We start from the raw sequence: 18,251 nt of genomic DNA on the forward strand, positions 1-18,251 counted from the left end.
TGCTCTGGAGTGCAAAGGAAAAGGCAACAAGTGGTGACAATGGGGAAATTTGCTTCAAAAGCTTATCATGATCGGAACTTAAACACCAATGCAGGTGCAACTGCAGTGACAAAATTTTCTCTGGTATAGCCAGTGATGCTGTTCGATGTTCTCTTTCTACATGAGACACTATCTTCTGCTTCTGCTTCACAGCACCACCACCAGTTGTCCCACTGAAGACTTTGAACCCGATACAAAATTAGGTAGAACGCTCAGCCTTCTTGGAAAAGAGTTGTTCTTTTTTCAGGTCAGCAGTATTTCTTGAAGTCCCTTTCCAACAAGGAATCTGGTGGACAAACTATTCAATTAGCATTATAAAACAAGGATTCATTAACTTAAAAGCCAAATGAAGTCAGCAGAACACCAGATCAGTGGCTTTCCTACTCAGATTTTCTTAACACTAACCATTGCATTTCACTTAGCTACAGCCATCCACATAGACTACAAGCTTCCTTGTGGGTAAGCGCTATGAACTCTGGAGAGTTAGCAGCCAGAAGACTGCAAGGGAAAGACTTCAGAGTCCCTGGAAGTCTACTAGCTGTGACAACCAGGACTTTGATTTGCAACCGTGACACACCCATAATACCAACAGGTTCAGTGGGACCCATGAGCGACCAGCACCAGACAGGATCAGCAGTCTGCAGAGGTCTCCGAGTGTGAAATGTTTCACAACTGGTAGGAATGCTTTCTCCCATTGCAGGAAGAATGGAGATATCTGGGATCAGCCCTGACACAGTGCTCCTTCTTTTCTCAACCCCTTCGGCATACCCAGTTGGGGCAGTCTCCCAGAGCTTTTCTTCCTTGGTACTCCCACAGGAGGAGGTAATTAGTTTAAAAAGTTTAGATTTGTCCCACTGGACTGCACAGGAAAATTAAACTGCAGGCTTCCTCTGGAGTTCCCTTTTTAAATCTTTTTCTAGAAAACAAGTATAAAAATATTCCAGAAGAAACACAGTGCAAAGAACAAAACATTCACATGTATGTCTCAACATCATAGCAAAAGGATATAATAAATACAATAAAAATAATAATAAAATAATAATTTATGAAAGATAGCTCACATTTACAGTTGTGTGCAGTGCCACTTAGTTTTACTGTCACACTGCAGTCCTTCTCACTGTTTTGGAGTGACCTATTGCTGACTGCAGTGACAGTCCACAGTGGTCAGCCAATGTAGAAAAGGTCTTTTATAATCACACCACCATTCCTAAGCCTGCTGTCATCCCTCTGTGAAATTGCTGCTATCGATATACCAGACTGAATAACCTTTGGAAAAAGCCCTTCAGGCTGCAATTTCCCAACATCTTAGTAGTTTTCACTGGCATGTGGTAATGCATATATTTCCAGAACTTCTTGTTTGGAGCAGCAGAGATAGAAGATTTCCAGGTAACGACTGGTAAAATCCGAAGAGCCTTCTTCACTACTGGAGGCAAAGTCTCTGGCTCTTGGAAAGCCTGGAACTTTATTAATACCAGTTTGATCTTCTTGTCTTCCAACGCACAGTTCACCGCTGCCTGCAGTTCAAAGATGCTTGGTCCGCTGACGTAGGCTGGGCTCAAAATAATTATTGCTCGTCTGCTTTGTTTAATAGCTGTAACAACTTCATCTGTGTATGCTGGAGAAGAAATGGTGATTGTTATTGCATTCTATAATGGACTTTTTATCTTATCTTATCTTAGCTAAACCCCAGAAATGGGGAAAACCAGAAATAGGGATGCTGAGCAATCACGAACAGAAATGTGTTTGCTGTCAGAGGGTACCGCGGCCATTCTTATGCAGCCTGGAGAACACAACTTGCTGCTCAGGCAGAGGGCACAGCTGAGACCTCAACACACTTTGTTGCTACTCAAAGAGGGTCTCAAGGGACACTTGGACTTGTCTTTGTCTCTCCCAGGGACAGGTACTGAGGGCTTTCTAATTACTGCAGGTAGCAGTGAATAAAGTTGCTCAGAAAGTAACTACTGAAATATTTGAGGTCTTCTTTTCAGTGAATGGAGTCTGCTTGCAAAGAAATTCTTGAACAAGAAACTTTGTGTCAGCCTAGTAGCTCCCCAGAGACCACATTCAGACATGTGTGTACCTCAGGTGCAGGGGCCAGATATAAAGATCAAAACACAATGAGATTTGAGCAGAAGCTCCAGTACCAAAATACACCATTTGCTGATCTGGTGCATAAGGTTTTTTGGAAAGTGAAAAACAATTTTGTAAAGAACTGAAGATTTTCTACCATCCACAGGGACCTTACCTCCTCCTGGAAGAATATCTCTTTCAAGAATGCATAACTTGTATCCATATTTATTCTCCAGCATATCTGGAAGGAGCTCCAGGGCAAATTTTTCCTCACTAATTAAAGTAGAGTCACTTTCAGAAGAGTCTAGTTTTGCATAGGACACAAAAGCATCAAATTCTTTGCCATCTAAAATAAATAAATAAGTAACACTGTATACATTAACAAGTCTGTCTGAAGCATTCAGCTTATATAATTTGCCAATTATATCTATTTAAGTAGGCACAACACAAACCTAAAATTATCACCTGTTCATGAAGTAGAGCCATCCAGTTACCCAAAGCCAACCCTTACTCCTCTTGCAATTTCTTGTCTTGCAAATTTTGTAGACATACGCTACCAAAGCAAATGAGGAAGCTACAGATGACTAGTGCAAGGAAGTTTAAATCAGGCATTTTTCTGCATTTTCACAAATATGGTCCAGTTTTCAATGGTGGAGGATCTGGTCCCTTCCAGGCAAAATCCATGTTGTAGGGAATGATTCCCAATCTTTTCTCTCATTTGCCCCAGTGCTGATTCCAAAAATACTCATCAATGAACAACCTACTTTGAAAATACAGTGAATTTGAAAGGAACAATGTTCTTAGATATCAGTTGTTTGCAAAAGATGTGCTATTTTCATACACTGTTATGTTTGTATCCAGAGAGACTGGTGCAAGTAGCAAAGCCAAAGTCTGATCCAAATATCGGCTCAGACGCTGAGTACTGACCGGTTCCTGAACTTTGTTTCAGTCTCATTAAAATAATGTTTGTGAGGTGCAGATGAAAAATACATAAAGAACTTTTCTCAGCTTTGAAACACCCTGGTATCAATGACCAGAGTTACGCCCATTCTTAACTACAAATAAATCTTATCTATTTGCTAAATAAAATTTGAACTACACTTGAGGGAGGAGGAAGGAAAACAAAAAGAACTGCTGGTGAAAGCAAAAGGCACAGTGGACTCAGTCCCGTTCCCCATATGTAGTTGCTTGATGCCATTTAAAGTGTCCTAAGCTTGATGGGACTGCCAAATTTGACATGGGATCTATTGGAGACTCAAATCTTTTGGAATGGCAGGACATCCTCAGGCAGTACAAATGACATCTGACACCTATGTGCAATGAGCTGAATTGTATCATATGTCAATACAGTTAATAGAAACCAGACAGAAATTCAGCTGTTTAGAGTCCTACTGCAGGGTGCTGCTGCAGGGCGAACTGAGAAGCTCTCTAGATTTCACCATATTCACTACATCTTCACTGCACAGGAACTGAGACGCCTACCTCCAGCACAGACACCTAAGTAATGGTGTTGAGTATCACCCCTTGCCTCAGTGTTAACCTCCTGATTTCTACCCCTAGATGTAAGATTAGGATCACAAACCTGAGCTAGATCCATCAGGTTCCCACAGGATCTAGAAGAGCCCATATGGATTCCAGGGAGCAAAGGAAATACACATGGAAAACTAACGACATGCATGAGCTGGGGTTGAACAGCTACATTCAGAACCAGCACGTAGCAGAAAGTATGTCAGCAAAACAAAACAAAGCTGTGCAGATGAGGTTTAGAGACCAAGGATATGATTAGACAACACACGTTACATCTCCGCTCCTCCCCTCTGCTCCTGGCCACACACTTCCACCACTTCCTTCTACTGGTGCTGAAACTCTTGTGGTAACAGAGGAAGCTGATTCACTTTGCTAGCTACTCACTGTCTTTTACTGAGTTAATTTTTCTGCCAAGTTAAGCCAAGTTAAGCCCACAAGAGTGAGTCACCAACAGCAGGCAGGCAGGACGAGTGTGGGACTTGAAGGTGAGGCAGAGGGTCACTAGATTGGTTTAGCTGCACTTCAATTCAACTACACCCTGAATCGAAGCTCCTTTGGAAACAGTTTTTAAATGACAATAAATTGCACTCAAGCCAGCTGTTCCTCATTTCACCCACAGAGGTCACTGCAATCTTATTAGACAGTGATCATTAATAAATACATCACCGTTTTCCTTTATAATATTACTATTACAATAGCAAGGTAAAAACACATAAACAGTAAGCACCACTAAGATTTTTTTTTTTCCCTAGAATTGTACAGAAGGACAGTTACAACCTGAGGAACTTTTGGCACAAACATTTAAGATGCCCAAAGGGTAGGAAATGAAGAATACCTGAGTTAAGCAAAGTGACTGCATACGTGATCTATAAATGTTAGTATGAGAGCTTATGCATTGTTTCTTTCTCCTTGTGGAAGAAGACAAGATTTTTAAGAGGTATATCTCAATTGGCTAAGGAGGATTAGAGAGGCATGAGAAAAAAGATGACCTTACTGCTGTCTTCAACTACCAAATGGGAGGGTACAGAGATGATGGAGACAGATTCTTCTCTGAGGTGCACAGTGATAGCAGAAGAAGCAATAGACACAAGATGCAACAAGGGAAGTTCTCATTAGATGTTAGTGAAAAAGTTTGCACTGTGAGAGTGGTCAAACACTGCAGCATGTTATCCGGAAAGTTTGTGGATTCTCTATCCACAAGGTCCTGAGCAACCTGGCCTAGATTGGCTCTGCTTTGAGCAGGGTGTGGGATCAGACAATTCCCAGGGGTCCCTTCCAACTTTGTGGGATTCTGCAATTCTCTGATTCTGCACTAAGAGGGATGGAAGACAAGAAATGATGGAAAGGAAGAAACACGAAAATTAAGTCATAACTGCTGCTTTGCTGCACTATGAGCAAGCCCTTTCGGACCTCAGGTGACTTGATAGGCATCCCCATGAAGTGAGAAGGACATAATCCTGCAGGTGAGAACACATTTTATGGCCAATCACCTTAGGCAGAAAACTATCTGGGTAGGCACAGCTGGTCTGCACACTCCATGCCCCCACGCTGCAAATGGTACTGTGTGCATGTGGTACTTGAGAGTCAGGGAGCAGGACAGAGGCTGCCACGGTGGAACTTAACGGTGTCTTCAACTTCAATGCGCAAATCTTGGCAGGTCTCTCTCTGTCCTACTGACATATGGGGTGAGCTCTAAGGGGACTTTCCAGAGGTTCTTAAATCAATTTGTTACCAAGTAGAGGGGAAAATTTGAGTGATTTCCCAAATTGCTTTTGCCAGCTGCCTTAGGGCTCACAAAAATAGTTTCCGAAGGGCAGTTAATTGTCTCATTGCATATGTATTTATAGATATCTAGATACAGCTATTTCACACTCACATATAATCTACATATACACATGCAAACACAAAAGCAGACTCAGACACCTATACCTCAAGCTGCATCAAGATTCAAGAATTTTTAGAAAAATTTCCTTGGCCACATACTATCAGATTTCTTTCAACCCATGTAAGAAAAGTACATGTTAAATTCTTTGAAGTAGGCACTGTCATTTCCAATATATTTTTACACTGCCTACTATGTTGGAGGCCCATTTTAGCTGAGATGATGGGGCAATGCTACTATGAAGATTTGAAATATTGGAAGCTGATCACGCTGGTGTAAATGTCAAGATGGTCAACATAATTTTTAGAAAGGAAATACGAATATTTCCCAAACGTACACTTCATCGGTGTCCTGTATCATCTTAGTTCTCTCCTTTGTTTATTCTTCTGAGAAATTATTTGGCTTCAATTGAAAAATACAATAGACTTTGGAGTCCTTCACTTAGTTCTGCAAGGACATTTGATTCTTGCCCACAGGTTCTGTTGAACACTTTGGCAGAATGAGGTTAAAATGTTGGAGATACTCTATTATTCCCTGCAAAGGGACTGCCGAAATTCAACTTCCTACTCTAATCTTCCATGGGTAAATTAGGGATCTTGTAAAAGGCTAACTGTGACATTTCAGTTGGTGTTAGATATTTCCTCCACACTGCCTGGCTGTTTTTCCATCTGAATCCACTGAGCGTTTTGCTAGCTTTAACAGCCTTTGTATCGGCTCACAGAGAACAGGGTCATTAAGAGAAATTAATTAAATGGTTAATTCACACCAGATTAACCCACATGGCAAAAGGCAGTAGAAAAAATGGAGAAAATTAATATTCTACAATGTTTCTTACCTCCCGTAGTTTCATTGTGGACCAGATAACTTCGGTACATCAGCACTATTTCAATCCAGTGCTGGTAAATAAAGGCAGTGCACAAAAGGAATGCAAATAGAGTAGAAGTGGCACTGCATAGTACGTGTAAGAGATACACTGTAGAAAGAAAAGGGTCTATCATAACTCATGCTTTCCAAAATAATGTTGATACTTAGATGCAAAACTCAGTCCAGAAATGGGGGCAAACCATCTCACAATCTTCATTCTTGCCCCGCTGGCAAATTCTAGGGAAGTCAGGAATTCATTTAGGTGCAAACTTCAACATAGAGTTTCAGTTTACCATCAGGGACCTTTTTTGAATGGTATCTCCTTGATGGTAGGAAAAGCCAATCTGTGATGGAAGGCACATAGCAAATGGTCTGTGGTACACTCAGCAGGGCTGAAAGTAGTCATCGCTTGAGATGGAAAAGTCACATCAGAACACACATAGCTGCACACAGTGCCCTGCTGGAGACTTCCTGTCCCACTCCAATGATGAATCTCCACTGTGAACTATGTTCAACGGTTTAATTTCCACACTGATTCTGGTTTTGGCCTTTGCTTGAAAGGCTGCCACATTCATATCAGTTATGGTAACTTCTCAGAAACATGCTTGCTAAGGACTGGGAAAACAAACAGAAATGTCCTATGAAAATCAAGGAAAACTATTGCTTTCAGCAGCCGCTCTGCTTCAGTTTAGTAGATTGCCTATTAATGTTCAGAGATGCTACCCTCCTCTTCTTCCTCCCAGTTACTCTCAGGCTTCCACTTGGCCCACCTGCCTGCAGTAAGTCCCCAGATACCCCCATCCTTCTGAGTAGTCCTCAGAATAATGTGCCTTTTAGACATCTGACAAATCAAAATTTTCCCATCCAGCTTCAAGAAACTTCTGCACCTGGCTAAAAAGCCAGTGTCAATGGGGACTGAATTTGTAGCAGTGAGTAAAGCAAAATGTCTTCAAGGGCAAACAGTCATCCATAGTTTTACCTCTCTGCTTTCTTTTCAGCTGGACCACAGCAGTGGCATTCCCCACCGAATTCTCAGCAAAGCATGTAAAGTTGCTTCTGAGGTCCCTTTCAGTAACTTCTTTCAGTTTCGCAACATGAAGGAGTGTGTGGCCCTTTAAACCTTTTCGATAAACACTAAAGAGAAAAAAATATGAATTTGCATGATACCTTTGCTCTTCATTCACACAATCTCAAAATGTCTTAAACACAAAGAAAGAGGAGCTTGCAACTTCTTAACATTCAGCTTGAACTTTTAAGAGCAATGCAATATTCTGGTTTGGAACTTCGTTTGGTTTTTACATTGTAAGAAAATACTAACATCAAAGGTCTGCAGACTGAAAGGTTTATTCTTAATTCATCAACTCAGCAAAATACTTAAGCACTCGCCTAGTTTTAAATATATAGCCTCCTTTGACTTCTATAAGATTATTTGTGTTTTTCTAAGATGTAAAAAATTCCCCCAGGGAAAGTGCAGGGAAATGAAACTTCAAAAAGGAGCCCTAAGAGAGGACTAGGGCAAAAAGGCTGAGCAGCACAGCCTCTTGCACAGGGGTAGAAAGCCCAAGGACAGGATAGGCAAACAGAATAAGACAGATATAAGGGACAGAAGTATAGGAAATGAAGAGGAATCCCTTTGGGGCTGAGTGAGGGTTGTGGGGAACAGATCTGTGTCTGCAACCACTCGAGAATACCCAGGGTTTCTGTGTCTCGGCATTTCTCTTTGAAAGCCACAAGTACGGCATCTCTGGGTGGTCCCGAAGGCGCCTCACATAGTGCCACTGCAAAATGACAGTTTACCATGGCCCTACCTCTGCTAAATCAAGATACACAGGCATGAGCACGGGCAAGGATTCAACCTGAAAGTCTGTTGGGAACGTTTTATTCATCTGGGTTTTTAAAAAATAAACAAACAGAAATTGTATGCATGCAAAAAGCTAAAAACTTGGTAAGAACAACATTACAAAGCTAAACATTCAAAAGTTAGGAAAATCCAATTTCCAATCTACCTCATGAGTGAGTGTGTACGTGTGTGTGTGCATGTGTGTGTGTGATATCATCATTTGTTATTTTTTTCCCATGTGACTCTTATTAAGAGCTTGATTTTAGCAGTGACAGCAGGGCTTTTGCTTCCCCCGGTATACAGAAAAATTTTCGCATAAAGATGACTCAGGGCTGTGTAGTGAAAGTCACACTTGTCTGTGTTGCCTCCACTATGTTTCTTGCCCAAGTTGGACACTGCATAAGTGAACGAGACAGGAAAGTACAGGAAGGAAAGGGGGGCGTGGTGGCTATTTGGGCTGTCCCCAAGTCACAGGAAACCTTTCCCTCACACGTTGCTTCTCTGCAAGGTCTGATTAATTCTTGCCAGGGAAGACTCCTGAAATTCAGTATCCTGAAATACAGTGCTGCAAGTTCTCAGACTGACTCAATAAACACACCCCAACGGCTGAGGCACCCAAACACCTTTCAATGTCCACAGTACTGTTTTACTGATCTGGTTTATTCCCCAGCCGGGGACAGCTTCTAGAGACAGATTGTGTGAGTTGCTAGCAAGGCACAAGAGAGGGAACACTTGAAAACAGCTGATGCAGGCACATGCAACCAAGCACCATTCACGCTGAAGCTGTCCATGAACTAAAGCTTTAGGAAGAAGAGTTAAGATTGCGCAGAAAGTTTGAGTTCTTGACTTTATGGCTATCAATATGTGCTTCTGTATGTGAAGTGCACGTGCCTGTCACATGCTCATGGACATACACATTAATATGTTGAAGAACAAAGTCTTCTGAGTTTCTTTCAGTAAAATGTATTCAGTAAAGCTATTGTAGAAGGATTTTTGCAGTTGCTGACTGTAGTAGTAATCAGACTACTGGGTTTTCTCTTACCTTGTTTCCTGATTCAATTTTTCATTTGTATTTTCTTTGTTGTTTCTTTTCCATGTTACCCTCATCAGGGAAACTCTTTCAAACCCAAACTGTACACGGCATTCCAATTCAAGTGGCTTTCCTGGAACAAATTAGCACAGGAAAACCATGCATGGAGGTCATCAGAATATTTTTCTCTTAAATAGCCTGGGATCTGTATAACACATGATGCTTCCTTTAATATCCACAAAGATATATATCAAGACAAAAACTACATTTTATATAAAATTCTCATACTCCTAGAGAGCAAAGCTGTTTTGCTTTATCAAGATCTATCATAATCTATCAATATCTCATTGAAACGTTTTCTTTCACTTTCAGACAAGGAATCGAAACTTACCAAGCTCTGCTTCGAGGATCACCACACCATTGGGGTACAAGAAGTTTGGTGGATGGAGAGTGGTTTTTGCTGCAATTAACAGGAATGCTGTTAATAACTATAACGCTATCATCAGTGCAGAAGACCAGAGAAAATATCTTACAGAATTTTCTTTTTCAAATGTCGAGTGGAATTTAAGACACCTAAGTCCAAGAGAATGATTTACAGTTGTTGAGGTGTCTGAGAGTGCACAGGTAAGGGAATTTTGACCACAAAACTTATGTAGCAACTTAAAGGCCTGCTATCTCAGTTACGCTGAGGCATTGCCATCTTACATGAGCTGAGGAGCTCAGCGCCTAGCCTGCACTTAAGATTATTTAGGATTCAGAAATTAGGGCCCCCCTTGCAAAACCCCCTGAAGGACTCCAATCCTCACACCAGTTCCCTGCCAAGCCCCATTCCATGCCCAGTAAGCACACATACAGCACACACACCTCATTCACAAGCACAGGTACTTGCATTAAAATAACCGTGTTTTTTTCAAAACAAGGGCTGCCAAAGGACACAGATAATGACACCTAGAGTTCGTACAATCTACTAAGCAATTGCCCAGGCTCTGGAAAAAAAGCCTGAAGCTGCTGAAACCGACAGCTCTGATATTCTAGGAAAGTCCCATACTGCAGGAAATGGTGCCACACGACACTTCTTTTTTTTTTTAAACCAAGCCACAGCAGAGAAATGTATGCAAGATTCAGGGGGCGTATATATGTATACAGCAACTTTCAAGTGTTTTTCTGACTTTGCTGTGAAGTGAGGGAAAAGAACTGAGAAGCACAGTGTGTTAGCTCAGGTTCAGCCAGACCAGAATAAAAGCAGAGCTAGTCCATGACTGCTTGGAAAATATTGTGGGAATATAGCCAGAGAGAAGAGTGAAAGAGCACCAGACTTTTGCAACCCAGCACACAGAGGTCTCAAAAATTGGTGAGACGTGGTTTCCAGGCCCTGTCCTGATGGGGTGTATACACTTTTGCCATGACTTCTTAGTGCCAAATGCATCAAACATCTGCAAAAAAGAGACCAGCTATTTCAGAAGAGTGCTGTCCCCACTAGACCATGGAATTCCAGAGGAGTGCTGCCCTCACTAGACCATAGAACCAGGTTGCCTCACCTGACACCTTTCTTTCGCTCCCTAAATCTTGTTCTCCCTTCCAAGAGTGGCCCACTTTCCACCAGAATGCTGAGAATAGGTCCTGTGCTGTTGTCATACAGAAACAGCTGTACTGGGTCCATCCAGCTCAGGATATAGAATAGACGTAGCTATGCTTTCCTCTGGGACCTGTGATTGACTGGAGTGACTGGAGTGTCTGATGAGAGTGTCTTACAGCACTCAACCACAGATATCTGGAGAAAAGCATAATCACACCTCTCTTTTAGCACACTAAACAGTCTCCCTCGTTCCTGATCCTGAGTTGTAGCATGCTCCCTTGCACAGTGTTGACGTTGTCCTACAGCACTCTGCCAGGCAGTATCTGGGCTTCACCTGAAGGGCAGCATAGGACCGTAAATATTATGGAAAAGGTCACCATGATTTGAAGGAGAATATAAGGCCATGCCATATCACTGTGCCATAGAGGTCTGGCCAGTTTTATTTAGTAATCCATACAAGGCCTAAAAGAACAGGTCATGCAGGCAGTGATGCTTTCCCCCAAAAGCACATGCAACAACAAATGGCTTGTTTGTTAGTTGCATTGCTCACAGGTATCCTGTCTCCTTTGCTGTTAAAAACTTATGTGGAAGATGGGCAGTGATCTCACCGACATCATCTTCCTCATCATTGTCAAGTGAAAAAAATGAAGGTCTCATCCATGCCACAAGGAACGATCTTTTATCTAACTCTTACCTTCACAAAAGCCTCTACTTCAGGGACAGAGGTAGGATTGAGATACACTGCTAATCTGTCCACTTTTCCCATGCAGGATTAGCGGTCCTTCCTCCTAGCATGCAAATATCTTCCTAACACTCCCTGCACAGTACATTGGCACCAGTTGGAGTTTCATGAATTCTACTCCCAGATCAAGAGATCTAAATCCTTTTGTAGATTTGATCCCCACTGTTAGGGACTACAATAAATCCAAGGCAGAATTAGATCTTGAAAACGATGGCATTGTATGCTGCATGTTATTACTGAACATTGAAGGTTCTAATCAATGTCCCAAGATGTCCTCAGGATACTCGGAAGAGGATTTTAGTGATCGTGTAGCTAATTCAGTTTATGGGTTTTTCGGAACAAGAGGCTGAACAAAAGACACAAATAGGGTAGGAAAGAATAGAGAAACATATTTTACTTCACGTATTTTATTCTGAGTCATTATATTACTCACCAATGACTTCTACTGTTACTGCTGTTCTCATTATCCACTTGGTAGTGTTGTCATATAGAGTGTAATCACACATATATATTCCAGCATCTTTGTCATAGGTTGGATTCAAGTAGATTTCATTATGCTTAAGCTTTAGGCTTTGTCTGTTTTTCATACGTTTTATCTGACAACCATCCTAACAAAAAGAAAAGAATATCTAGGAATTAGAAGTCCTTTTGTTGTTGTTGTTGCTGTTATTAAATTATATGTTAAGATATTTTGATAGGATTACCATGGCAGTAGGGCTAAGCCAAACTCTTTCCACTGAAGCCCAAAAAAAGAGGACATTTGCCAGTTATATTAAAAAATTGTGGTCTATAATATGTGAATACCATTGTCTTGTGGCTGCTGAGAGAAATGTAAAATCATGAACCTAATCTAAATTAAACTCCTATTATTAAAAAGCAACAAAAAGGATCACTTTTTTGATGGACTGGGTATTTTTTATTTTGTATATAAATTACTTGAAAACATTTTCATGTTCTTTTATGAGAAGTAAACCATGGTTTTGGATTGTCTGAGATTGACAACACTGTCACTACTTTTAAAAGGATGAAAACTGACTATTTTTTGAAAAGCACCCCTATTTTTCAGCTTAGTGTATTCATATTCTCTAAGACCACAAAGAATTTTCCTTAAATCAAATTCCTGAAAAAAATCCACTAACACAAAATGGAAAGAATCTCCTTAAATTCAGTGGGCTTCAGATCAAGATGTAGGTAAAGATATACCTCATTTAAAGTCTGAAAGTAAGTGAAGAGTAACTTTGACTAGATTATAATTCTACTTGATAGAATAAATAATGTAAACAATTATTTAGTAGTAAAGGTAATAAAATGCACAATTGAAATTTCAGTCATTTTCATTTACTCATTTATACAGGTTTAGGTGGTCTATTACAATCCTTACAATCACAATAGGAATAAATTTTAGCTTGCAAGTATTTTAGTGGTCATTTGAAAAAGAGTAAGTCAATAATGTTTCAGTGGAATAGTGTTTCATTAAAAACAGGAGTCTTGGAAAGAACAATTTGAAACATTAATCTTAAAAGAATTTTGTTTCTAACTAAGCCACTTTTTCTTTGGTATATTTGATATTTTCAGAACTTAAAAAATCAGAACAGAACTTAAAATTTTAAATTTCAATCATGTCCATTTTGTAAAGAACTTATCCTGATTCTCAATTACTTCAATTTCTTAGCTGAAGAGAAAGCATTTCTAGGCTTCTATTTCATGGAATAATACTTTGGGTGTGGCAAATTTCTTCAAAACTCCTACTTACAGACTTGATATATAGCAATTCAAGATTCTACTTTTGGGTTGAATTGAGAAATTGGCTGCATTTTCTGCCAAAGAAGAGTTCAAGAACCTACGTCAGATGAGCATTAACTAGACCTAAAGCTATACCTATACCTCCACTGAGCTTTTTTGAATGCTCAAGAGAGTGACCCTTACCTTGTACCATTTTACATCTGGCTTTTCTATATGGCTGTAGCATTTTGTCCCAGGACAAGTTATTGAATTCCCATTGCCAGCAAGAAGATATAGCACATTTGTGTCATAACCTGAACATTTTGCCGCCTTCTTTGTTTGAACCTCCAAAACAATTTTGAGACATGGGATTTTTTCCCTGAGTGATGCAGAAAATAAACATTTAATACACAAAACAAAACAATTAATTCTTGTATAGAAATATAAGCCTTTTGCTCCGTTACATACCGTATCATACAGATGTACACTCCAGAAGCACTGTCCCTTACGGGTTTAAACCAAAGTGCATCCCCTTGGAGAACAGGATTAGAGCTTTTCTCGATAGCCTTCAGTGGCTCTTTATCTTTCTGACGCCAGAACCATTTCACCTCATGGTCTTTTAGAAGTGAGTTGTTATAAATGTGGGTAGCATCTCTATTTGGTAAAGAGCATTGTAAAACAAACTCCTCATCACTAATTGCACGATACCATATTTGAGGTTCAACATGGGAACATCCTGAAAAGCAGGACAATAAGATATCAGTACCACCTGAAAGAACACACAGTTATCATGTTAAAAAAAAAAAAAAATAGGAATACTACAAAAACACAACTTTACCTTTCTTTATGTTAAATAATTTTTATGTGACCGATGCTGGGCTAATGGAGAATTGATTTCCTTAAACATGGAATTTGCCAATATTCTCAGAAGTTTATTCAAAGGTTTCCAAAGGTTTATTAGGCTTTTTTCAAAAGCCTAATGTGAAACTAGCTTAAGTTTTTTAGAGAACTGAAGATTTTCACATGGGTGCTAACCTGTTAAACCTCAACTCTGTAGAAAAGCAGATGCAGTTCTTCTAGCTCTCCTCATATTAGTGCAGAAGGGACTGACATAAACCTGAAGAAGCAGAGCCTGCCCACCACACTCCCTATTTAGGGTGAGATTGACAAGCTTTATTGTCTCACTGCTTTCAAGTCTTTCCCCTCTTATGTTTCAGTTACTGTCACTAAAATTAAACAAATTTTTGGATTCTGAAGGCTGTCGTCACCCATCCTAACCCCGAATTCTCTAAAGGCTGACCGACCTTGCTGCATAACCCCTCCTGCCAGTCAGGATGTGGTAACCCTTGAAAGCATGGCAGGATTTCACTTCAGCAGAAGGGAGGGCATGAAATCTTTGGTTCCTCGCCTGCCCACCTGGGAGACTCTTCACAGTTTCAGTTTCTCTCTGCGAACTGAATTGGATCAAGCTCCTCCAGATAGATTGTGTGGGTGGAAGACTTTGATGTATCGGTCTCACCCTGCCTTTCTCTTCCTTCTCCCCCTCAACAGGCTTGGACCAGCTGCTGGAGACTTCAAGGAGTCACAGAAGCAATTAATTTGCTCCATTCGGTTCTCAGAAATTTTCCTTTACATTTGCCCTTTTATTTTCATTAGGGAACTGAATTTTGAATCATATTTAGGGTAAACTGCATTACCAATACTTAAAAAGCTTGCAGAAAGGCTAGAAACAGCTGTTTGCCTGACACAAGCATGTACAGGTGCAGGAAAAACTCATGAAGGCATGGCAAAATGCAGATCCATTTTTCTCAGCTGTCAGAAAGCACCATGAACACCAAACCTCACCAAAGCAGACTCTTACCTGACAAGTTAGTCTCTCTAACTTCTGCCCCACTGACAAACAATGCTAGGATCCAGCACAAAGTGAGCATGATTTTCTTTATCAATTTTGGTTGATATTCTGAGACATTTTCTTTACGAAACATCTTGCTTTCTGTAAAAGAGGAAACAGATTTTTTTTTTGTAAATAATACTCCAATAAGAAGATAGGCAATTACATATTTTGTTATGTAGTTCTATAAAACTTAGCAGACAGTATTTCCTAGATATTGTGCTTTTTAAAAATGGGGTTTGCAGCACTCTTCCTGCTCATACTATTTCACACAAATGCAGAATAGATGATATTCAAGAATATGCAACAGTCTCTTTAAATCTTGCATAGAGTTGCATGCAGATGGATTTCCAAGTTATACCTACAGCAATGCAGAACTCCACATCTGGAGTGGAAATGCAGGTCTTTCAGCAGCTGTTGCTGTTAGAAGAGGAACCTACCCTCTAAGATGAGAGATAAGATACCAAATAACAAAATCAGCCTTTAGTTAATGACAACTATCAGCAACAGACTGAGAAAGGCATAACTGGCACCAAAATCCATGGAGCTTTGTTGTATCTTGAAGGCCAACAGGCCCAGAGTGTGTAAACTGGATTCCTTTGGGATTAAACCGCATTTGAAGACATGCTGCAGCTGCAAAAGGCATTGAGTCCGTGGGACTAGAGTAGAACCATGCAGAAGTAAAACCCCCAAAGCATGTACTGTGTGGACACCAGGTCTTTGGTTCTAACTCACTCCTTCACCCAAGAGACATGCTCCTATATGGGCTTTATTACCAGCTAAAACGGACATACCCTAAGACAGCCACTAGGGTCAGCAGAGCAACCTAAACCACCCTTCTTCTCCTCCGTGACTTACCTGCGTTTGCAGACATGCAGAAGTAAAACCCCCAAAGCATGCACTGTGTGGACACCAGGTCTTTGGTTCTAACTCACTCCTTCACCCAAGAGACATGCTCCTATATGGGCTTTATTACCAGCTAAAACGGACATACCCTAAGACAGCCACTAGGGTCAGCAGAGCAACCTAAACCACCCTTCTTCTCCTCCGTGACTTACCTGCGTTTGCAGTAACAGGCCTCACTTCTGCACCACAGTGCTGTGCTGCACCACTTGAATGATGCTAGCAGAGACCTGCTGAAAAACCAGCCTAAGGTATCAGCTCTGTGGTGTGCCATCCATGGGCTGAGACCGGGAACACCCGGAGGATTTGGGAGCAGGTCCACCTCAGCTGCACCCAGACCCCTACAATACAGCATCCTGTCCGAGGTGAAACCCCAAATCCTATTGTATGAAGTGTTTTGCCTCTCCTACCAGGAGTTTTGATCTGTGTCCCACAGCCTTCTCAGCCACAGGGCTAGAGGGAAGGCAGGCTGTCATGCATGCATATTCAACAGCCATGGCTTAATTTGGGTATTTAGTAAGAACATATCCAACGCCTGTGATTGACATGTCTGGAGTGCCTGATTCGGGATCTCAGTAAGTAAAGGCCATGTGCTTTGCTGATGTTCACATCGTTGAGACCTCGAGGAGCTTTTTTCTTTGCTCATATGGCCACAGAGTGACTCTGCATTTGCACAGCTGCCAGAGAGCCACTGAGTCAGTCCAAGGGAAAAAAAGAAAAGGTCTGGCAAAGGCTAGCCCCTTGTCTGTTGGCACCATGCAAATCAGACACGACTCATACAGGCAGACAGCAAGAGAGGCATCCAGTGCACACTGAGCTAGCAAGAGGTGAAGACAACTCCCACTCTGCACTTTTTCAGGCAGCTATTCTATGTAGAGAGGAGTACTTTAGTCACCATTCTCTTCAGCATGTCTCTATTCCTTGCAAGTGAACGGAATGATCTATTTTTACGCTCAGAGGTCACATGGAGTAGGTTAACTCATTTGTCTTAACACATCCTGGTGCTTTGTTACAGATTGGCTGCTGCCAACTGTCATTGCCCCATACATCTGTTTAAATCATCCTGAAACTCCAAGCCAATACGTAAGTCTGAATAAAGAGACAGAGTTTCCTACCACCGCTGGGCAAATGCCTTCCTAAACTTTAAGAAGGCTGTTCTTATCCACTTGAAAAAGATCAGTGGATCCTGACTCTTTTGAATCTGGATTTATGACAACGTAAAGACCTCTCTCAAGGCATTCATTAGGACTGCATCTCTATCCCTATTCATACTCTATAAAACAAACTCAGAGGATGTTTTGAGTTATGTCACCCATCAGTCCATGTGGCAAAGGCAGTGGTGCCAGTAGCAAGCAGGACCCAAGGGCCTTGTGTGTGATTCAGTGCTGCAGTCCCTGAGCAGGTGAGCTGATGTAATGAGTCACTGTTGTCAAAAGGGGAAGGTCTCATCTACTTCTCTGTCCTTCCCACTCCCCTCTCCCTTGATCCCAGAAAAACAGTCCAGTCCCTCTCCGATAACAGCTCTGGTCCCCTCTGGTGACTCAGTTCAATTTGTTAAGCCATCAGAAGCTACCCGAGGAGTGCCTGACCTGGCACAAGATAAGCAGTGGAAGCATTTACTTCCCAGCTGCCCATTTGTCTGTAATCGGGGACACACAGGCTAGGTGTAGCAAAACCACCTCAAATGACCATTCACAAAGCACTTAATCATACCGGTGATGTATAACGTCTCCTCTCTCCAGTTTACTGCCATGCTAACAATGCCCTCTTCAAGCTCAAAAGGTCACGAATGGGGAAGAAGTGTGAAAGGGAGGGTTAACTAATGAATGTTGTAGCTTTGGTTAGCAATCTGTATAATTTTCTCTTGTCTTTTGCTAGCCATGGGAAAATACACCACTGCCAATTTTTCTGCTAACTGATAACACTTTTACTAGAGAACCTCAGAAACTTTGCATTTTCATAGTGCTTAAAAAGTACAGTAGCATGTGAAATTAAGAAGCGTTGTCTTGCAAGTGTGCTTGACAGGAAGAGAGAAATTCACAGCAGAAGCAGACAGCAATTACCAAAGGAGGGAGGTACCTGAAATAGGATAATCTTAAACTGACCATTCAGGTGTATTTGCACTGCAGGTGGACTCAAGGTGATACAGTGACTCAATATATTCA

At 41.2% G+C, this 18,251-nt stretch overlaps 1 protein-coding gene across 1 annotated transcript; it reads right to left on the reverse strand.

The window, feature by feature from the left end:
* Nucleotides 1-1,280: 1,280 nt before the first annotated feature.
* On the reverse strand, nucleotides 1,281-16,057 carry IL18RAP (interleukin 18 receptor accessory protein). The gene is made up of 11 exons (XM_009572982.1): nucleotides 16,042-16,057; nucleotides 15,154-15,285; nucleotides 13,761-14,028; nucleotides 13,497-13,671; nucleotides 12,004-12,178; nucleotides 9,644-9,712; nucleotides 9,265-9,385; nucleotides 7,362-7,516; nucleotides 6,354-6,491; nucleotides 2,285-2,455; nucleotides 1,281-1,654 (listed from the first exon to the last, which is right to left on the reverse strand). Exons 1-11 carry the CDS (start codon nucleotides 16,055-16,057, stop codon nucleotides 1,281-1,283), a joined length of 1,794 nt encoding a protein of 597 aa, XP_009571277.1.
* Nucleotides 16,058-18,251: the final 2,194 nt, after the last annotated feature.

This window comes from Fulmarus glacialis, unplaced genomic scaffold (genome assembly GCF_000690835.1).
Source record: "Fulmarus glacialis isolate BGI_N327 unplaced genomic scaffold, ASM69083v1 scaffold2850, whole genome shotgun sequence".
Classification (NCBI taxonomy): domain Eukaryota; kingdom Metazoa; phylum Chordata; class Aves; order Procellariiformes; family Procellariidae; genus Fulmarus; species Fulmarus glacialis.

Coding starts and splice junctions, on each gene's coding strand:
- IL18RAP (XM_009572982.1), bottom strand. Junction 12,179..13,496: donor CAGATGTAAAATGGTACAAG/GTAAGGGTCACT, acceptor TCTTTTTGTTAG/GATGGTTGTCAGATAAAACG. Junction 7,517..9,264: donor AAATTGAATCAGGAAACAAG/GTAAGAGAAAAC, acceptor TTTTCTCTTTAG/TGTTTATCGAAAAGGTTTAA.